The 23,477-nt window shown below is 41.1% G+C and overlaps 1 protein-coding gene across 1 annotated transcript in view; it reads right to left on the reverse strand.

The window, feature by feature from the left end:
• The window catches only part of SMC5 (structural maintenance of chromosomes 5), a 515,710-nt gene that overhangs the window by 271,151 nt on the left and 221,082 nt on the right, over nt 1-23,477 (reverse strand). Inside the window, exon 16 of the mRNA XM_053702514.1 lies at nt 19,918-20,041. Within this exon, the coding sequence (XP_053558489.1) occupies nt 19,918-20,041 (124 nt within the window). The remainder of the gene's footprint in view (nt 1-19,917; nt 20,042-23,477) is intronic.

Raw genomic sequence — 23,477 nt, forward strand, 5'->3', positions numbered from 1 at the left:
AGGGGGTGTGTGTGCACTAGATTAGTTTAGTGGTCATGGATTGGCTAATAGGTTGCAGGGTGTGTTTCCCGCTATCCAATCAGATCTGGAGCTAGGTTTTTTAAACTTTTACAGTTAATATGTGTTTTATGAGGCTATGAGTAAGGCTCACGCCGAAACGCGTTAGCCACTTTTTTGATACTAGCTCTACATTTTTTCATCCCCTCTGTATTGTTTGCCTTTTATTAGAGACATAGTCCCTGTGTATACTTCGTATACTATATTTTGCTATGTTATACCCTGTTCATTAAATTCACTTTCAGTACAAACGGCTATTATCAGGTGCTTCTGTTCTCTTGTTTGTCATTTTGCACGTTTGGGCCGTAGTGAGCACTGATTTTATGGCTGTGAGCTGTGGATCTGGTGGACTTTAAGAAACAGCCTGCAGGACCAGGGATCGATAACAGCCTTCCCTCTACAGTTTGGCACACATCGTTGCAGTCCGGTGTGACATCAGGATAGCCGCTGGAGCAACAACATATGAGGTACTTGCCTACTATTTTATAAGGGGAGTCTTGTTACTTTGCCAATAAGAATCGCTATTTGCCGTCCTACATTTTGAATGTTTTTGGCCTGTAACTGTAAGATCCGTTTTCCTGCACTTTCTACTTGTCTCCGGGGAGAGAGGAACCCTGGGAGGCTATTGTGATTTGAGACTGTTTGCTATCGGAGGATTTTTACTAAGTAGATTGGTGGAAGTTATGCACAGTACCTACCTGGGTTGGTAGGCTATGTTTCCATTCACAACTGTGGACAACAGCACACAATTGATCCTCTGTTGATTGTATAAACACCCATTTTTTGCTTTATTCCTCTGCATTTGTGGCTTAGTTACAACCTGCTAAGATCATAGAAATCCCAGGCAGATTCTTCTTTTTTCTGCCTGGAACAAAATAGCACAACTCCGGTACTATTTAAAAATAATAAACTCTTGATTGAAGCAAAATAACAGCTACATTTCACCACTTATCTCTTACTACCTCCTCCATGCTTGTTGAGAGTTGCAAGAGAATGACTGGATATGGTAGTGAGGGGAGGAGCTATATTGACAGCTCTGCTGTGGGTGTCCTCTTGCAACTTCCTGTTGGGAATGAGAATATCCCACAAGTAATGGATGATCCGTGGACTGGATACACCTTACAAGAGAAACTGTGCCACGTAATAAAAAACGTTGCAAACAAAAACGGCTCAAATATGGTTCCTTATAACAATCCTTCAAAAGTAATAACACACATACTTGCAGAAATCTGACCCTATGCAGGATATATTACAATAAAAAATGCCAGACAGATATAATATATATGCTCCTTAACCCTCTCATTGCCAGCCTAAGACATTTAACTTGAATACAAGTCAGAATACCCCTATTAAAGATGCAGTACCCATCTAATACAATGGAAAACGTGATGTCATAATATGCCCATATTCCCTCTTACTTATATGTCATTCGCATGTCACTCATAGTTAACTGCATTTATGTCACAAGTTGCTACTTTTTTTAATTATTATTATTCACCACTTCTTGTTTTCATATAAGCAACGCTAATGTTTTTTTTTTTTTTTTTTGGGGGGTCTTTTTTGTTTGATAAGCATGGCAAGATTGAGTATCCTCATCTCGGTTAGACTGCTTATTATTCTATACTTTAGGCTGTACGCAGAGTTATTTAGCCATTTTAACTGCTCTACCATCTCCTGTGCCAGTCTTTTACTATTGGGGCATTTTAATGTGAACTAACCCGCTGGGCAATAATCCCCACCTCATTATCCCTGTCTCCAGTTTTTGTTTTTGTTTTTCCCCATATACACTGCTAGTTCCATATTAACACCACTGACCTTGCTCTTGTGTACTTAAGCTCATTATTCATTATACAGACACACATTTGTGACTCATATCAATCCCTATACACATGCTTATATTGAGTATGAGAAATCCCTATTTGAGCTTGGGTAATTACCGACTTGGTTTAAGGACCTATATACACCTATATTTCTCTGTAACTCTGCAAGATAAATACCTAAGGGGATGAGTGACAGAACTCACGTGAGGGCCCACTCCTAATACTTACACAACTCACACCAGTTTTGAAGTTTTGATGTTGCCGGCAGCCGAGGTAGCATATTACATATGGTAGAAGGAGTGGAGTGAATCAGTCTTTAGATATTACATAAATATAAGAGGAGTCTGTTACTCTCTCACATAACAATATCTCTCCCTGTGTTGGTTCATAGGAGGTATTGACGTTACTTTTGAAGCACTGTAGTACGTTTGTCCACCCTGAGTATACCCATAACAATTCTGCATCTCTCTTCTCAAAACAGTTAGCTCTGGATACTTGGGACCCCATTTGGTATAGCTCTTATCCGCTTTTTCTATACCCAAGAATAGTTATATGTTATTAGCCAACAGCTGCTTTTGACAGTAACATAGCTCAGTCACTACACGTTGTATAGAACATCATGAATTTGCTCTAATTTTCATATTTGTATCTTGGCCCAGAATTTAACACAACTGTCATGGTTCTGCAGTTCTCAGAGTAGCTTTTCATGTGCTCTATATATAGGAATCTTCAGAGTTTCAAGTCCTACCCTTAGTACAAATTGTTGAGCCCAAATCTATATTATCAGTCACTAATATATGCTCTGGTTTTCCCAAATAGACAAGTTTATGTGAATTATATTCGAACGGTCATAGTGCCTCCTCCATACTACTTTGTAATAACCTCCTACGGCTATGCGCTTCTATCTACATTTTATATTTAGTATAGTTCTAACAGCTCCATAGCTCTATAAGGGCAAAACATACTACAATCTACCCTAAGCACTGTTATATATTTTATGTTTACACTAGCTTCTTATGGACTTGTGTATGAGGGATACATAGCTTATTCAGGGCATTGCCTTCTCAGTACATGCAGGGAAATCCCTCTCTAGTGGTATTATTTTACATTTATTCCCACTCATCTATCACCTCCATCTGACCCCTCTCCTCCCTTTCCCGCCGGCATTTATTACCTGCGGGTCATACCCCTACTCCTTTTACCCACATCTCTCCAGGAGAGGGGCTCATGTAGCAGCCCTCTGCTCTTCATATATATAAATATCTCCCCCTGTTCGTATCCTCTATAGGAAGCTACCCTTATTTTCACATACTCTAACTTAAATTTACTCTTGGCGTAAATAGAGGATAACTCCATTAGTAGTACACGTGAAAGCTCTGAGATCCCAGTGCATTTAAAAACTCGACATGCTAACTGGCTCCGTCCTCCACTACCCCCCTACTCTATTTTGAGCGGCTCTCGCCCGCTGCATTCCCCCTCCCCATAAAACTATAGAGCTAACTCCTCCCTGGCCCTAATCTAATCTGAATAGATACCCTAATTTACTTTTTATATGGTACAGAGAGGACCATCTTTTTTTGTTTATACTACAATTATGATATTCTATTATAAAACTGAAGTCTCCCTATAGATAACCCAAATTTTATAATAACGCCTGAGATATATGGATACATAATGCTTTTTCTACATGTTCTTTTTTTTCTGCCATATCTTTCTAATTATACTGTGTATACACTTATCTGTAAATGGTTTGGGGCATACCCTACATGTTGTATTTGTTTATGACTTCAATAAAAATTGTAAAAAAAAAAAGAAAAAAAAAAAAAGAAAAAGGATGCAGTACCCTATATATGCCCCTGCCAGAATAAATCTCCACCTTGGAGATAAATCCCAAGTTAAGAATCCACAGAGGATTTAACCCCTAGAGTGCTTGTTCCTTCTAACCTAGAAGGCAAAATCACTAACCTGTGGATCCAGATGCAGGGCAGATGCAGTTTCTTAGGTGTGACAGATTCACCAACATCTGTCAGGGACCTGTAGAAAAAGAAAAAACAGAGTAACCAACCCTGGTTTTCTATAAAGGGGTAGCATAGATGTTAGAAATAAAGCAAGGACCACCTTGCCGCCTTCTAACTGCTAAAAGCCACCATTACTCTTACTAAAGAGATTTACATGGACACAGCATAGCCCCAATCCTTGCTTGCAGGGAAAAATACCCATAAAAGGATTAATATCTTCAGACACCATCTTCACACATCCTCCCGATGCTAGAGGCAAAGAATGACTTGGGATTATGGGTAAGGGAAGTGACAACAGTTCTGCTGGGGTAATCTTTGCCTCCTCCTGCTTGCCAGGAGTTGAATTCCCACTAGAACTTGGAATGAAATTGTGGACTCTCCATGCCATAGGAAAGAAAACAAAATGTATGCCTACCTGACAAAATCATTTATTTCATAGTGGTGAGACTCCACGAGCCATCACATACAGGATTAAACTCCAGTTCACTAGGAGGCGGCAAAAATACCCACCATGCCAAGAGTTTTTAATCCTTCCCAATTACCTGTAAACCTCAAACATATGGCCAAGAAAGGAAAACAAAGGAAAGCAGGAAAGGACAAAGGGTAAATGAAGTGCAAACTGGAACTGACAGCAACTAAATAGAGAAAGAAGGGCAGGTCTTATGGACTCTAAACACCATTAAATACATTATCAGGTAAACATACATTTTTGTCCACAAGCTCTCTCATGTGGGATCTAATAACCAAGCTGTGGAGTCCACAATATCCCTATGAAATGACCAAATACTGCAACCTGGAGAACTACCCTGCCAAAAGCAGCTGCAAAAGAGAAAAAAAACATAAAAATTATAAAAATTTAGTAAAGGTAAGTAAAGAAGACAAAGTAGCTGTTTTGCATTTTTTTTTCTACAGAAGTCTAATTTCTAAGAGCCCAAGAAGTTGAGACAGACCTAGTAGAATGAGCTGTGATACATTATTGGGGAGTCTTACCCGCCATCAAGTAAGTCTTATGATTCAATGGTTTCAACCAAGATGTTAGGGTAGGTTTCTGACCCATACAAGACCCTGAAAAATGAACTAACAATGAAGAGGATTGTCTAGATGGCCTCTAAAAAAATATAAAAAAAATTATAAGTTGTGTAAAAGTCGCTCTAGAGAGTTTCTAGGAGCTGGATACAACAAGGGAACCACAATTTCTTGAATGATTCTGTCTTCTGAAACCACCTTAGGCAAAAAAAAAAAGGTAAAGCGAGTTCTAAGAACTGCCTTATCTTGATGAAAAATAGGATAAGGTGGATCAGCCAAAAGTTCTGAGACTCTTCTAGCTGAAGAAATAGACAAGAGGAACACAATTTTCAAAGAGAGAAGCTGAATATACAGATCTTGCATAGGTTCAAAAGGAGGATACTGTAATACCCCGATTACCAAATTAAGGTTCCAGGGAAGTCCCCCAGGTAACTAAAGCATCTGCCTATGCAGGCACATAGAAAATGGAGAAGCAGAGTGAATAAAAACCTTCACCAGCAGATTTGAAGAGAAAGCACCCTGTCTGTATTGTAATATGTCCACAGGCTATTTGTGTCCAGTAAATAGCCTGTGGTCTATGTGAAAGCATGTGAGGTTCTTACCATTCTACCATCCTTACCAAGCTGCAGTGAACTTGCTTCAGTAGAATAGCACATCCTGTGTAGTAATAAAACTGCCACAGGATCTGAATCAGGAATTAGACAACAAGACCAAATGCAGGAGGCTGAAGGAAAAATTCCAGTGGCAAGCAGGCAAGCGACAAACACCTAAAAGGATAATTTACTCTTACTGTCAAATTAAACCCCTGTACACCCCTCTGCCCTATATGACAGAGAGATAATAAATCTCACATAGGGTTGAGAATCCCTATCTACGAAGAATCATAAGGACTTCAAATTTTCACCCTCCCCTGTGAAGGCAAAAAAACATAATTTATGTAAGAACTCACCTGATAAATTAATTTCTTTCATATTGGCAAGAGTCCATGAGCTAGTGACGTATGGGATATGCAATCCTACCAGGCGAGGCAAAGTTTCCCTGTAAGGATCTCTCCAATGAATTCTTAGGATTAGGACACAAAGAGGGGACAACAATTTCCCTATTAATGTTGTTAGAATTCACAACTTTAGGTAAAAATTAATTCAGAAACTCTTCTAGCAGAAGAGATGGCCAAAAGGAACAACACTTTCCAAGAAAGTAGTTTAATATCCAAAGAATGCATAGGCTCAAAAGGAGGAGCCTGTAAAGCTTTCAAAACCAAATTAAGACTCCAAGGAGGAGAGATTAATTTAATGACAGGCTTGATACGGACCACAGCCTGTACAAAACAGTGAATATCAGGAAGCTTAGCAATCTTTCTGTGAAATAAAACAAAAAGAGCAGAGATTTGCCCCTTCAAGGAACTTGCAGATAAACCTTTATCCAAACCATCCTGAAGAAACTGTAAAATTCTAGGAATTCTAAAAGAATGCCAGGAGAATTTATGAGAAGAACACCATGAAATATAAGTCTTCCAAAACTCGATAATAAATCTTCCTAGAAACAGATTTACGAGCCTGTAACATAGTATCAATCACTGAGTCAGAGAAACTTCTATGACTAAGCACTAAGCGTTCAATCTCCATACCTTCAAATTTAATGATTTGAGATCCTGATGGAAAAACTGTCCTTGAGACAGAAGGTCTGGTCTTAAAGGAAGTGGCCAAGGTTGACAACTGGACATCCTGACAAGGTCCGCATACCAGAACCTGTGAGGCCATGCTGGAGCTACCAGAAACAAAAATGAAATTTCCATGATGATTTTGGAGATCACTCTTGGAAGAAGGAACTGCTAATGCATCCACCTGAGGATCCCTGGACCTGGATAGGTACCTGGGAAGTTTCTTGTTTAGATGAGAAGCCATCAGATCTATTTCTGGAAGACCCCACATCTGAACAATCTGAAAACACACATCTGGATGAAGAGACCACTCCCCCGGCTGTAAAGTCTGACGGCTGAGATAATCCGCTTCCCAATTTTCTATACCTGGGATACGTACCGCAGAAATTAGACAAGAGCTGGATTCCGCCCAAGCAAGTATCCAAGATACTTCTTTCATAGCTAGGGGACTGCGAGTCCCACCCTGATGATCAACATATGCCACAGTTGTGACATTGTCTGTCTGAAAACAAATGAATGGTTCTCTTTTCAACAGAGGCCAAACCTGAAGAGCCCTGAAAATAGCACGGAGTTCCAAAATATTGATTAGTAACCTCGCCTCTTGAGATTTCCAAACCCCTTGTGCTGTCAGAGTTCCCCAGACAGCTCCCCAACCTAAAAGACTTGCATCTGTCGTGATTACAGTCCAGGTTGGATGAACAAAAACAGAATTTATGTTTACCTGATAAATTACTTTCTCCAACGGTGTGTCCGGTCCACGGCGTCATCCTTACTTGTGGGATATTCTCTTCCCCAACAGGAAATGGCAAAGAGCCCAGCAAAGCTGGTCACATGATCCCTCCTAGGCTCCGCCTTCCCCAGTCATTCGACCGACGTAAAGGAGGAATATTTGCATAGGAGAAACCATATGATACCGTGGTGACTGTAGTTAAAGAAAATAAATTATCAGACCTGATTAAAAAACCAGGGCGGGCCGTGGACCGGACACACCGTTGGAGAAAGTAATTTATCAGGTAAACATAAATTCTGTTTTCTCCAACATAGGTGTGTCCGGTCCACGGCGTCATCCTTACTTGTGGGAACCAATACCAAAGCTTTAGGACACGGATGAAGGGAGGGAGCAAATCAGGTCACCTAGATGGAAGGCACCACGGCTTGCAAAACCTTTCTCCCAAAAATAGCCTCAGAAGAAGCAAAAGTATCAAACTTGTAAAATTTAGTAAAAGTGTGCAGTGAAGACCAAGTCGCTGCCTTACATATCTGATCAACAGAAGCCTCGTTCTTGAAGGCCCATGTGGAAGCCACAGCCCTCTCTTTTCTGTTTCAGAGTAAATAGTACATACCAGCACTATTTTAAAATAACAAACTCTTGATTGAATAATAAAAACTACAGTTAAACACTAAAAACTCTAAGCCATCTCCGTGGAGATGTTGCCTGTACAACGGCAAAGAGAATGACTGGGGAAGGCGGAGCCTAGGAGGGATCATGTGACCAGCTTTGCTGGGCTCTTTGCCATTTCCTGTTGGGGAAGAGAATATCCCACAAGTAAGGATGACGCCGTGGACCGGACACACCTATGTTGGAGAAAAGAGGCCCCTTGAATAATACGGTGGTGATTTAACCACCAAGTCAGAGAAAGTTGACATTGGGATTTAAGGATATTAATTGCGATATCTTTATATAATCCCTACACCATTGCTTCAGCATACAAAGCTGGAGAGGTCTCATATGAAAACGAGTAGAGAGGATCGCGTTCGATGCTGCAGTCATGAGACCTAAAACTTCCATGCACATAGCCACTGAAGGGAACAACTGAGACAAGCTGAAACCAATTTTTTTTGTCTCTTGTCTGTTAAAGACAGAGTCATGGACACTGAATCTATCTGGAAACCCTATAAAGGTGACTCTTGTCTGAGGAATCAAGGAACTTTTTGGTAAATTGATCCTCCAACCATGTCTTTGAAGAAACACTAGTTGATTTGTGTGAGATTCGGCAAAATGTAAAGACTTAGCTAGTACCAAGATATTGTCCAAATAAGGAAACGCCGCAATACCCTGTTCTTTGATTACAGAGAGTAGGGCACCGAGAACCTATGAAAAGATTCTTGGAGCTGTTGCTAGGCCAAAAGGAAGAACAACAAATTGGTAATGCTTGTCTAGAAAAGAGAATCTCAGAAACAGGTAGTGGTCTGGATGAATCGGAATATGAAGATATGCATCCTGTAAGTCTATCGTGGACATATAATGACCTTGCTGAACAAAAGGCAGAATAGTCCTTATAGTCACCATTTTGAAAGTTGGCACTCTCACAAAACGGTTCAAAATTTTCAGATACAGAACTGGCCTGAATGAATTTTCTTTCTTTGGGACAATGAATAGATTTGAATAAAACCCCAGACCCTGTTACTGAAACGGAACTGGTATAATTATCCCTGAACGCTCTAGATCTGAAACACACTTCAGATCAGAAAGGCCTGAGCCTTCACTGGGTTTGCTGGAACATGTGAGAGAAAAAAAATCTTCTCACAGGAGGTCTTACTCTGAATCCTATTTGATACCCTTGAGAGACAATGCCCTGAATACATTGATTTTGGACAGAATCTGCCCAAATGTTTTCAAAAAAATTTAATCTGCCCCCCCCCCCCGACCCACCAACTGAGCTAGAATGAGGGCCGCACCTTCATGCAGACTTGGGGGCTGGCTTTGGTTTCTTAAAAGGTTTGGATTTATTTCAACTTGAAGAGGGTTTACAATTGGAACCAGATTCTTGGGGGGAAGGATTGGCTTTCTGTTCTTTATTCTGTCGAAAAGAACGAAAACAATTAGAAGCTTTAGATTTACTCTTAGATCTTTTATCCTGGGGTAAAAAAAACTCCCTTCCACCCAGTAACAGTTAAAATAATTGAATCCCACTGAGAACCAAATAAATTGTTACCTTGGAAAGAAAGATATAGTAATCTAGACTTAGATACCATGTCGGCATTCCAATATTTAAGCCACAAAGCTCTTCTAGCTAAGATAGCTAAAGACATAGATTTAACATCAATTTTGATGATATCAAAAATAGCATTACAGATAAAATGATTAGCATGTTGAAGCAAGCGAACAATGCTAGACAAATCAGGATCTGTTTCCTGTTGCGCTAAACTTTCCAACCAAAAAGTTGATGCAACGTCAGACATAGAAATGGCAGGCCTGAGAAGATAGCCAGAATACAATTAAGCTTTCCTTAGATAAGATTCAAGTTTCCTATCTAAAGGGTCCTTAAAGGAAGTTATATCTTCCATAGGGATAGTAGTACGTTTGGCAAGAGTAGAGATAGCCCCATCAACTTTGGGGATTTTTCCCAAAACTCCAATCTAATTGCTGGCAAGATATACAACTTTTTAAACCTAGCAGAAGGAATAAAAGAAGTACCAGGCCCATTCCATTCCTTTGAAATCATATCAGAAATAGCATCAGGAACTTGAAAGACCTCTGGAATAAACATGGAATTATAAACAGAATTTAAACGTTCACTTGTTTTAATATCAAGAGGACTAGTTTCCTCAAAATCCAAAGTAATCAACACATCTTAACAAGGAACAAATATACTCCATCTTAAAGAGATAAGTAGATTTGTCAGTGTCAATATCTGAGGTAGGATCTTCTGAATCAGATAGATCCTCAGAGGAGGAGGATAAATCAGTATGTTGACGGTCATTTGAAATTTCATCAACTTTATGAGAAGTTTTAAAAGACCTTTTACGTTTATTAGAAGGCGGAATAGCAGACAAAGCCTTCTGAATCGCATCAGCAATAAAATCTTTTATATTCACAGGGATATCATGTACATTAGATGTTGAAGGAACAACAGGCATTGTACTAGTACTGATGGATACATTCTCTGCATGTAAAAGCTTATAATGACAACTGTTACATACTACCGCTGGAGATATAATCTCTACTAATTTACAACAGATACACTTATCTTTGGTAGAACTGTTATCAGGCAGCAGGAATCCAACAGTGGTTTCTGAGACAGGATCAGATTGAGACATCTTGCAAATGTAAGAGAAAAAAAAACATATAAAGCAAAATTATCAATTTCCTTATATGGCAATTTCAGGAATGGGGAAAAAATGCAAACAGCATAGCCCTCTGAGCATAAAAAAAAGCAAGAGGCATATAGGAAGTGGGGTTTAAATAATTACATTATTTGGCGCCAAGTATGACGCGCAATGCAAAATGAAATTTTTTGGCGCTAACAACATCCGAAATGATGCAACTCGCGTCATAGCAGACGCAACCTTGTGCAAGGAACCTGGCGTCAACTAAGACGCCGGAAATGACAAATTTGCGTAAACGAACGTTCATTTGTGCCAAAAAAATTCTCGCACCAAGAATGACGCAATAAACATTAGCATTTTGCGGCCTCGCAAGCCTAATTTTGCCTGTGAAAATTAAAGAAAACAGTCAATTTTGAAGAAAAGACTATACCCCAGGTAAGAAAAATAACTTCCTAAATTTGTTTTTCCCAATTTTGAAACTGATAGTCTGCAAAAGGAAATACACATAAACCTGACTCAGGGCAAATATAAGTACAATACATATATTTAGAACTTTACATTAATACATAAAGTGCCAAACCATAGCTGAGAGTGTCTTAAGTAATGAAAACATACTTACCGAAAGACACCCATCCACACATACAGCCAAACCAGTACTGAAACAGTTATCAGTAGAGGTAATGGAATATGAGAGTATATCGTCGATCTGAAAAGGGAGGTAGGAGATGAATCTCTACGACCGATAACAGAGAACCTATGAAAAGATTTCCTGCGAGAAAAACCACAGAATTCAATAGGTGATACTCCCTTAACATCCCTCTGACATTCACTGTACTCTGAGAGGAATCGGGCTTCAAAATGCTGAGAAGCGCATATCACAGAAGAAAATCAAGCACAAACTTACTTTGAGGGGTGTATTTATAGGCATTTTGAGGTTTGGGAAACTTTGCCCCTCCTGGTAGGATTGAATATCCCATACGTCACTATCTCTTGCCAATTACATGAAAGAAATAAGACTGAGGTTTACAGAAAAGTGGTAGAAATTAAAAACTCTATGTTAGGTATTCGTGCCTCCTCTTAGCAGAGTTTAATCCCATATGTGATGGTTCATAGACTTTTCCCCCCTTATGAAAAAAATGTGTTTAGAGTATAACTTGCAGCTCAAAAAAGATAGAATACACACTGATCCAGGTGAAACTTGATGGTAAGCTTCAACAACAAAGTTTTAATTTCTTAGTAAATATTTAAATCATTATATTACCTCAGTTTTCTGTCTATATCTTTCTTTCAGCCCTTCTCCACCAACACCTAAAGAGGAACACTTTATATATGTTTAAATTCTCTCCACAACACCTTAATATTTCATCCAACATAGGGTAAATATGTAAGGTAGCACAAAGGGTTGCATATTCAGCAGAGTAAATTTCCTAGGACATCTAGATGACTAAGAGATTGCCAATTCATTAGCAATGTTCACATAGGAGTTCACCAAGAAGACTGAGGGTAACAAAACATAAAATGTCTCACAACCTTGGGACACCTCAAGAAGGTAGAGTATTCTGCTGAAACTGTGTCATACCTGTTCCCCTATTCAATTTTCAGCAGATGTGCAGAGATGTGAACTCCGCAAGTTATAATGATGGCTAGCGCAAGAAACACTCACCAGCAAGTAGTGTGCCAAGCAACAAAACATTTGAGGTGAGAACAAAAATGATACTTTATGTGTTACACTTGCAGTGTATGTCAATCTTCTCAACATAGCCAGCCATATGAGTAAACCGAGATCTCCAGAAGAAAGTTCCCTGATGAGCTGGCATATGCTCTTCATGTATACATTAGCCAATCTTGTCTACTTCCACAGCTGGAGAGTTACTTGCTCCATAAGAATCCCACAATGGCAAGTTTGTGACTACAGTATAATCTCAGTGGCAGAAAGGATTTTAAACAAATATCCAAGATGGAAAGGAAAAAAAAAGATGGAACCCAGACCCACAAAGGACGAGCTCAGGTTCAGAACCCAGACACAGCTCCCTTCCCGAAGAGAAGGGACACTCCCAAAAAAGGAGGCCCTATACTAAACCACAGTAATGGCATGACACCAGAAAATCCCGCCCCTCACATGACATTCTGCACAGAAGGCAGGAAGTACCCCAATGAACAGAGGAAGAAGACCTCCGGGACACCAGGTGGGTACTGTGGTATGCTCAATCCTCCCCAAAGGGAGAGGAAACGCAAAAGCAAACCAGCTCACCCACCCACAGGCATGGAGCGTAAAGCTAAAGACGGACGACCAAAGGCCAGAACCGCTTCATAGGAACCATCTGGCTACTACAGCCGGCCCAGTAGAAAATTCAAATTCTCCGTTAAGAGAGAGAAAAAAAATCAGCCAGAAGTGGATAAGAAGACATTCTGGAACAAGAACATTGGGCCGTCCAGATCTAAAAAGGAAGGCTGCCACAGCAGGATTCAAACTCCAAGCCTTCAGCTTGCTAGGCAGGGTAGTTGTCCCTTAGGCCACTTAGTCCTGCCCTAAGGTATCTGAACACAGAAAACCCAAAGAGTCCAGGAAAAGAAAACTGGACACCTGGAGCCGGCTTTAAACTAACAACCCCTGAGGAACCATCGGGTTACCCACCAGAGAATACCTTGCACCATAGATGATGCAATCACAGCGACATCCAAAGGACCTTGGACATTGAACGCTCACGTAAGTATCCCAGAGACAGTGAGTGTTGTCCTCGAGCCTTTAGTGGTTACGCTCTCGAAGTCTCAAGACTAAGGAAAACTTAGAAGAGAACAGAACTCAAAACCTAGAAAATTCTAGTTTGAGAAGAAAAGTCTCCAAAGATCCTCTCGGGATCAACCTCCCGGAAACCCCAACAGCTCAAGGAATTCACGAATGAACGAGCATCCTAAACAGGGGCAACCGCAGGAAAATAAGAGACAACACAATATCCAGAGCTCCAAAAATACAGGAGCAGATGAGAACCGTAGGTAGAAAAAAAGGACTAAAATGCCCGACTTCCAGAAACAGATAACCAGAAAACCAACCCCAAGGGAGGGGGAAAAAAGAGGCACAAGCAACCTCTACCCTTTAAAGAAGAGGAAACGTCGCCAAGGAATGGATTCAAAAAAGGAAAATCCCAAACCAAAAATACCAATAGAGGAGACGAAAAAACGTCACCTAAGACTGGTATCACGGATTTCCCAGGAGTCATCTGAACCTCCAACCCCATAGGGAAGGAGAAAAACTCTAGCTCCTGATCCAAAGGACCTCAGGAACCCCCCAGAGTATGCCTTAGTAGGATCTGATTTCGGTAATCCTGCCAGCACAATCCCCTCTGATGCTCCACTCAAAGGAATCGAGGACCAGCCTGACGTTGAGGAACGAAAGGCCTCCTATAACATGTAAAATCAAGAACACAAACTCTTCCCAGAGTAAGCAACACAGCACCCCAACAGGGCCAGCCAGTTATAACGGGCACCACGTGGGAGATATAATCTCAAGGAACAGAAAAACTAATGCCTGAATAGGATCAGCCTTCTACATAGGGCACTTCAGAACTGTCCAAGGCCACAGAAAAGTTGAAGCCCTAGTAAGGATCGACAAAATAAAGACATATAGACATAATGTCCTAACACTCTTTATTTAACTTCCACGGAAGCGCCAAAGCGACCACATAATCGCTAGTATCAAATCCCAGAGAGAAAGGTTTCCAAAAATAAAACTATAAGACATGAGCTTGCCAAAATGAAATAAAAACATAAATTATGCTTACCTGATAATTTCATTTCCATTGAGGGGAGGAGAGTCCACGGCTTCATTCATTACTGTTGGGAATTAAGAACCTGGCCAGCAGGAGGAGGCAAAGACACCCCAGCAAAAGGCTTAAATACCTCCCCCCCCCCCAGGCATTCTGCCGAGGGAACAAGGAACAGTAGGAGAAACATCAGGGTATAAATGGTGCCTGAAGACAATAAAAGTTAAGTTCGCCTATCGGATATACTGGCGGGAGCCGTGGACTCTCCTCCCCTTGATGGAAATTAAATTATCAGGTAAGCATAATTTATGCTTTCCATTAAAAGGGGAGGAGAGTCCACGGCTTCATTCATTACTGTTGGAAACATATACCCAAGTGCTAGAGGACACTGAATGAAACTGGGAGGGAAAAGGCAGACCCTAATCTGAGGGCACCACAGCCTGCAAAACCTTTCTTCCAAAAACAGCTTCCACAGAAGCAAAAACGTAAAATTTGTGAAACTTTGTAAAAGTGTGTAAGGAGGACCAGGTAGCCACCTTACAAATTTGCTCCATAGAGGCATTATTCTTGAAAGCCCAAGAAGAAGCCACAGCTCTAGTTGAATGAGCCGTGATCCTCTGAGGAGGCTTATGTCCCGCTGTGTCATAGGCCTAGCGAATCAAGCCCCTCAACCAAAAGGACAAAGTAGAAGAGGCTCTCTGCCCCTTGCGCTTCCCTGAATACACAACAAAAAGATATGTAGACTGTCTGAAATCCTTCGTAACCTGAAGATAGAACTTCAGAGCACGTACCATATCCAGATTATGCAGTAAGCTCTCCTTAGAGGAAGAAGGGTTAGGACACAAAGAAGGAACCACTATTTTCTGATTGATGTTACGGTTAGAAACCACCTTGGGAAGAAACCCCAAACCAGTGCGAAGCATAGCCTTATCCACATGAAAAAACAGATAAGGCGGCTCACATTGCAAAGCAGCCAACTCAGATACTCTGCATGCCTACGCAATGGCCAACAGGAAGAGAACCTTCTAGGAAAGAATCTTAATGTCAATGGAATGCAACGGCTCAAACGGAACCCTCTTCAAAACCTTCAGGACCAAATTTATGCTCCATGGGGGAGCAGAGTAGCTAAAGACAGGCCTGATTCTAGACAGAGCCTGAACAAAGGATTGAATGTCAGGGAGTTCAGTGAGTCTCCTATGCAACAAGACTGACAATGCCGAAATCTGTCACTTTAAGGAACTAGCGGCAAGACCCTTCTCCAAACCATCTTGAAGAAAGGACAGAATTCTGGATACCTTCATCTTATGCCAAGGATATCCATGCTTCTCACACCAGGACAAGTAAGTCCTCCACACCTTATGGTAGATGCGACGAGTGACTGGATTCCTTGCCTGAATTAGAGTATCAATCACACCTTCCCGAAAAGCTTCTCTTGGCCAAGACTAGGCGTTTAATCTCCACGCAGTCAGCCTCAGAGAATTGAGATTTTCATGTTAAAAAGGTCCCTGTACCAGAAGATCCCTGCGCCAGGGTAACCTCCATGGCGGAGAGGATGACATCCCAGCCAGATCCGCAAACCACGTCATCCGCGGCTACGATGGAGCAATCAGAATGTCTGAAGGTCGCTCCTGTTAGATGCGTGCCACTACACGAGGTAGAAGTGGTAACGGTGGAAAAATGTAAGCTAGGTTGAACTCCCAAGGCACCGCTAAGGCATTTATCGGCTCTGTCTGGGGGTCCCTGGACCTCGATCCGTATAGAGGTAGCTTGCAATTGAGTCTGGACACCATGAGGTCTATCTCCGGCGTTCTCCACCTGAGACCATTCTCCGCAAACACTTCGGGGTGAAGAGACCATTCCCCCTGATGGAAGGATTGCCTGCTGAGAAAGTCTGCTTCCCAGTTGTCCACACCTGGAATGTGAATCGCTGAGAGCAAGCAATTGTGGGACTCTACCGATCCGAGACACCTCCCTCATTAGCTAGGGAGCTCCTCATACACCCCTGATGGTTGATGTAAGCCACCGAGGTAATGTTGTCGATCTGGAACCTGATGAAGCTGAACAACCCCAGAAGAGGTCATGCCTTCAGAGCATTGTAAATTGCAAGGAGTTCCATAATATTTATCGGAAGGAGAGACTCTTTCCGGGACTGCTCCCAATACTGCCAGACTCGCGTCCGTGGTCACAATCTCCCAGGGCGGTCTCAAGAAGGATGTCCCCATGGACAGTTGCTCCGGACGGATCCACCAAGAGAGGGAGTCCCTGGTCTGAGCATCCATGGATATCTGCTGAGATAGATCTGAATGATCACTGTTTCACTGTCTCAACATGCACAATTGAAGAGGTCTGAGATGGAACCTGACGAAAGGAATGACGTCTATGCTGGAGACCATGAGTCTGATCACCACCATACACAGACACCCAGGGGCTTGAGGAGGACTGAAGGGCAAGAGGACGCAAACTTCCTGCGTCGACGGTCTGTGAATTTTTTTTTCATGGACATAGAGTCTATTATCGTACCCAGGAACTCCACCCTGTTGCTGGGGATCGAGGAATTCTTCCCTGAGTTGATCTTCCAACCGTGAGATTGGAGCAAAAGAAGAGCCCTTGAATGACGGCACCTGGACTAGGATGTCGTCCAGATAGGGCGCCACAGCAATGCCTCGGGCTCTGGCCAACGCAAGAAGCGCCCCCAGAAACTTTGTGAAGACTCTCTGGGCCGTCGCCAGACTAAAAGGAAGGGCCACAAACTGGAAGTGTTGGTACAGAAACGCAAATCTCAGGAACTTGATGTGGTCCCTGTGGATTGGCACATGAAGGTAAGCGTCCTTCAAGTCTATGGTTGTCATGAACTGTCCCTCTTGAACTAGGGGCAGAATAGATCTGATCGTTTCCATTTTGAACGATGGAACACTCAGAAACTTGTTTAAACACTTTAGGTCCAGAATCGGGCGGAACGTGCCCTCCTTCTTTGGAACTACAAAAAGATTTGAATAATACCATAGACCCCTTTCTGCTTGGGTTACTGGTATGTCGACACCTAGAGAGGAGAGATCGCCCACACATTTTAGAAAGGCTTCTCTCTTTTCCGGTCTTGAAGACAGGTTTGATAGAAGGAATCTGCCCCTGGGCGGATGGGATATGAACCCTATCCTGTAGCCCTGGGCGACAACGTCAGGAACCCAAGGGTCCTGAACGTCCTGTAACCATGCTTCTGAGAAGAGAGATAATCTGCCCTCTACTTGGTCCAGAGAATGGTCGGGGGCCGCCCCTTCATGACTATTTTGTGTCGGCGGGCTTCTTGCTCTGCTTAGACTTGTTCCTAGAATGAGCCGGTTTCCAAGTAACCTTGGACTGGTCCGTTTTCACGGCGGGCTGCTGGCCCTGGGCCTTGTCCGCACGAAAGGGACGAAAAGTAGATCCTTTAGGCTAAGCCATCTTATCCTGCGGAAGAAAAGCACCCTTGCCTCCCGTAACCGTGGATATGATCGAATCCAATCCTGGACCGAACAGAATCTTTCCTTGAAAAGGCAGCGACAACAGCCTTGCCTGCTTTGCGAGAATGGAGATAGCACCATCCACCTTAGGGACAGTACCCCACAGCTTGAACTGAGAGTCCGGGACGGAGAACAGTTCCTTAAAGGAAGAAGGGGAAAAGGAAGAACCTAATCGCTCCCATTCATTCTTAATAATATTTGCCATCTAAACAGGAACCGGGAAGGCCTGAGGCACCACCCTGTTCTCATACTATATCAAGCTTAGGAATAGCAGGTTCTTCTGGAAGTTTGTTCCGGAACCTCCAGAGAAGCAAGCACTTGTTTCAGCAAAAAGCGCAAATTTTCCATCCTAAACCTAAAGTCAGGTTCCTCCGCCGCCGGAGGTTTAGATGACATGGACTCTGACCCAGAACCTCCTCCGAAGAGTCGGAGTGGGCCTCGTCATCATATAACGCCTCAGAATTATCCTGGGCCAAGCAGCTTAGCAGAACGTGGTAAGGCGTGGATCACTTTCGATACCGCCATTTGTAGTTGATCCGCAAAATCTGACGGCCAACGAATCGCTCCCGCAGGAGTAAAGGTTGGACCCTGGGGCGCTGCATGTGCAATAGGAGATGGATGCAGGAAACGCACCTCACGGGACGGGGACCCCTCAGAGGTGGATGACTCAGTAGTACTAGACATCCGTTTGGTCTTAGATGTCGTAACTTTACGAAGGCAATTTGAACATAGTTGAGCCGGCTGTTCTACCAGAACCTCCTCACAATAAACACAGGAATGAGACCTATTTAAAGAGGGCGAGCCCTCTAACGCGTCAGAGTCCTCCATAGCACATATAACAAATGCACTTAGCTTTGGTAGAACAGTTATCAGGCAGCAGGAATCCAGCAGTAAATTCTGACAGGATCAGATTGAGACATCTTGCAAATGTAAGAGAAAAACACAACATATAAAGCAAAATTATCAATTTCCTTATATGGCAGTTTCAGGAATGGGAAAAAATGCAAACAGCATAGCCCTCTGACATAGAAAAAGGGCAGAGGTAAAATGAAATGGGGTTTTAAATAATGAAAATATTTGGCGCCAAGTATGACGCACAACAAACAGAAAAATATTTTTTGGGGCCAAAAACGTCCGTAAACGAAACACTCGCGTCATAGATGACGCAACCTTGTGAAGGACTCAGCGTCAACTAAAACGCCGGAAATGACAAATTTGCGTCAACGAACGTAACTTTGCGCCAAAAATTACGCAATAAATTTTGGCATTTTGCGCCCTCGCAAGCCTAATTCTGCCCGAAAATTTAAAAGATAGTCAATTGAAAAAGAGACTATACCCCAGGTAAGAAATATTTTTTTCATAAAAAAAGCATTTCCCAGATATGAAACTGACAGTCTACAAAAAAGGAAATATACTGAAAACCTGAATCATGGCAAATATAAGTACAATACATATATTTAGAACTTTATATAAAATACATAAAGTGCCAAACCATAGCTGAGAGTGTCTTAAGTAATGAAAACATACTTACCAAAAGACACCCATCCACATATAGCAGATAGCAAAACCAGTACTGAAACAGTTATCAGTAGAGGTAATGGAATATGAGAGTATATCGTCGATCTGAATAAGGGAGGTAGGAGATGAATCTCTACGACCGATAACAGAGAACCTATGAAATAGATCCCCGTGAGGAAAACCATTGCATTCAATAGGTGATACTCCCTTCACATCCCTCTGACATTCACTGTACTCTGAGAGGAATCAGGCTTCAAAAAATGCTGAGAAGCGCATATCAACGTAGAAATCTTAGCACAAACTTACTTCACCACCTCAATAGGAGGCAAAGTTTGTAAAACTGAATTGTGGGTGTGGTGAGGGGTGTATTTATAGGCATTTTGAGGTTTGGGAAACTTTGCCCATCCTGGTAGGAGACTTTATATCCCATACGTCACTAGCTCATGCCAATTACATGAAAGAAATATTGTGTTCTTAAAAAGGTATAGATACTTCTATGTGCACTTTTACCTTAATTAAATTCATTAGCTCCATAACAAGCATTGCTTTCTGGACATTGATTTCTTTTATCTTGGAATTAGCTTTTCTCTCTTCTTCTTCCAAATTAATATTTTCTTGCTCCAATTGATTTAAGCTAAAAATTATACAGGAATAAGAAGAAAAAAAAAAAAACACATTAGCAATATATATCTACAAATAGAAAACATCTTGAATTGAAGATGACATATCTCATAAAACATCTTAAACCACAAGATCCAACAAACTATTATGTCTACATTAAAAATAGAAAGAAAAAAAAACACAGGAACTCACTTTAAAGAGACAAATTCAAATTTTATTTTTCTATAATTAGGTTAAATGTTCATACTAAAAATACTTTGCAATGTACTTTCACTATTTATTTAGCCCCTTTTTTTATTTTATTTTTATTTTATCTCTGACAATTTCTATTACCAATATAAAAGCTGGAGAGCATCCTGTAAAATGAAACATCCTTACTTTACAACATTATACAAAGGGATAGCTTAATCAATACAATGGCCCTAACTGTCCACAGCAAAGTAGATACAATAAACACAGTTAAGGTACTTTTCAAGGCATAGATTCATGTACTGCAAAACAATATAAACAGAGTTTGTAATGCAATCAAAGCATTTATTTTGTATGCAGATCTTTGGCACTGTGGCGTTTAAATTGCGGATATAAACTATACAATTGCAAATACAAAGATTTTTTTTTTTTAATTTAAACCAGAATAATTCTAGGTTATCATGGATCATATCTCTAAAACATACTCACAAAATGAAAAACCCAGACCACATATGCAGGAATTGACAGAACTACAACCTAATTTAAAATGACACCATTTGAGGCGGTCTCTCATTCTTAGTGAGGATCAAATAACCCTAGTATGGTCAGAAGGGGAGGAAGTCTGGTGAATATAATTTAGAACAGGAGTGATAAACATATGGTATGAGGGTCTTTGGGTAACACCATACTATTTGGTTTCATTAGTTACAATTGTAGTACTTAAATACATATTCTTCTAAATCTGTACTTTATGACAGCAATAACGGTTTGAAATGTTATGGCTTGAATTTCCCTTTAATTTTTATTATCTTCCTCCTCTAAAATGTTCCTCCCTGGTCTAAGGATAAGGGCCAATATTTGGAAATGTCTGTATTTTGGTTTACATATTCAATTATCTTTGCACTGCAGCCTACATACATCAAATGAACAACTGACAAAACAGCGAAATAAAAAGGGTGGGAAAAGACAAAAAAAAAAATTACAGAAATATTTAGAGAGACTGCGTTCCTAAATCTTCGTTCTTCAGACTGACAAGCATGCAATTTACAAGACAAAAAGATATGCAGAACCTTCCACAAAAATGCTTGACAGAAGCCTGGAAGCAAAGCATCTGCCACACAAAAGAGGTAGATACCGCATTACTGGAATAAGGCCTGCCACAACAGAAGCATATTTGGATTGGCAGGCCTTGACTAGGCATTGCACAATCTCGTGTTTTGGCTTGAGCTACAACAAATATATGTTCTGGCTTTCTCCAATTGGTGGTGCACCCTACATAGGTCTGTAGATAAACAATATCCAGGGTATACAATATTGTGTCATTAAGTAGAAAATCTGGAACAATCCTAATAAGCAGAACTGACCATCACACTTATATGAGCTTGCTGGACATCCCATTACAAAAGCATAAACATTTATATGGAGTTGCTCCCCTCCTTTGCAGTTATATCAGCCACCACTCTTATGGGAAGGCTTTACACAAGATTTTGGAGTGTGTGTCTCGAGTACTACCACACAAATCCCATCAAACTAGGTCTTCATGGACCTCACTTTGTGCACAAGGGCACAGTTGATCTGGAACAGTGAAGGGCCTTCCCCAAACTTATCACATAGTCGGAAGCCCCCAATTTTCTAAAATGTCTTTGTATCCTGTAGCATCAAGATGACCCTTCACTGAAACTGCCTCCACCATACACTACTATAGAGTTCTCCTGGTATCTGTCAGATCCAGATTTATCCATCAGACTGCCAGATAGCACCATCACTCAAGAAAACATGTTTCCACTGCTCCAGAGTCCAGTGTTTTACACCACTCCAGATGACACTTGGAATTCGGCATTTTGACGTTCGGCTTGTGAACAGCTACTAAGAGATATCCATGTTCAAATGGACAGAGATCAGGATTAGTAGACTGTTGGTGAACTGTATGAATTGAGTTGTGTTGCAAACTAAATACGGTACTTGAATTAGGTCTGTTCTGAAAATAAGAATGAAATGCATTGGGTTTAAAGCACACCACTTTTGCAAGCAACTGCTTGCCACTCAGATAATGCTATCAGAAGAGTGTTATCCAAGTAAAGGGAAATCTGTATCCTGGGGTAAGATGTTGGAGCTCATGTACGCTTTCTGACTGAAGCTCAGCATCATCTATTTAAGCCTTTCGTGTCAGGGCTAAAGTGCCTACATCGGAACAACTGTTCCGATGTAGACAAATTGAAACCATTTCAATTATTGGATCGCGTCTGGGGAGCGTCCCTACAACCCTAGGAACGCCCTCCAGACCGCAATCAAATCCTGAAAGCACAGAAGGCTTCAGGACAGCCGTTAGCTATGACGTTCTATTCCGTCATAACGGCTTTAAAGCCCAGTGTAATTATGATGGAATAGAACGGCATAACGGCTTTAAAAGGTTAAGAACCCCATATGTTTGTTTTGTGTTTTTCATTTATAAAAAATAAAAAATCAACTTGCTAGACAATTCCCAACTGCCACAGGACAGTATTGAGTACTTACTTGTCTCTCCTCTTATCTACCTTAAGATACCGTACTTTGTAGCTTTTCACTCTTACACTTCCAAAAGAGAGGTACGGATATTCCTGATCTATCTTTTAGTACTATTTAGACTCAATGTTTCTGCATATTTCTGAATGGCCATGATATCTCTCAACAAAACTATAACATTAGAATTTCAGCTAGCATACCCAGTCAAAGCAAATAATTTACATGGGTGAGAAAAAAATGCTTTATAATATTAAAGCACAAAACATTAACCCCTTGCCTCCAATTTATTATCCAACAATAAATGTTCTATAAGGACTTATGGAATCTGTACTATAAACTGTAATTTCCCCCCCTTATTTCCAACTCATTGTTTAAAGCCATATCCTTTATCAGAATATTAGAAATAATAGTGCACCTATGTAATATTTTGTGCATGTATCTAATATAAATCAAACCTCTAACCCAATCATATTTTATCTAAATACATCTACTGAATGGTGAACCTCAGTTTTATAAATCCCACAAGCAAAGAGATGGGAATTTGACTAATTTTAATTTACTACAAATGGGCAGGGCCGGATTTCCCATTAGGCACAGTAGGCATGTGCCTACAGGCGCCTTGCAGTGAGGGGCGCCTGCCTGTCAGTAATAAACAAAAATTTTTTTATTTTTTTTTGTGAGGACATTCATTTTAGTAAGAATTGTGCTGCCAGGTGCTTACAGAGTCGAGTGTTTATTGGGAATATGTTACAGCAGTT

The sequence above is a fragment of the Bombina bombina genome, chromosome 2 (genome assembly GCF_027579735.1).
Source record: "Bombina bombina isolate aBomBom1 chromosome 2, aBomBom1.pri, whole genome shotgun sequence".
NCBI lineage: Eukaryota > Metazoa > Chordata > Amphibia > Anura > Bombinatoridae > Bombina > Bombina bombina.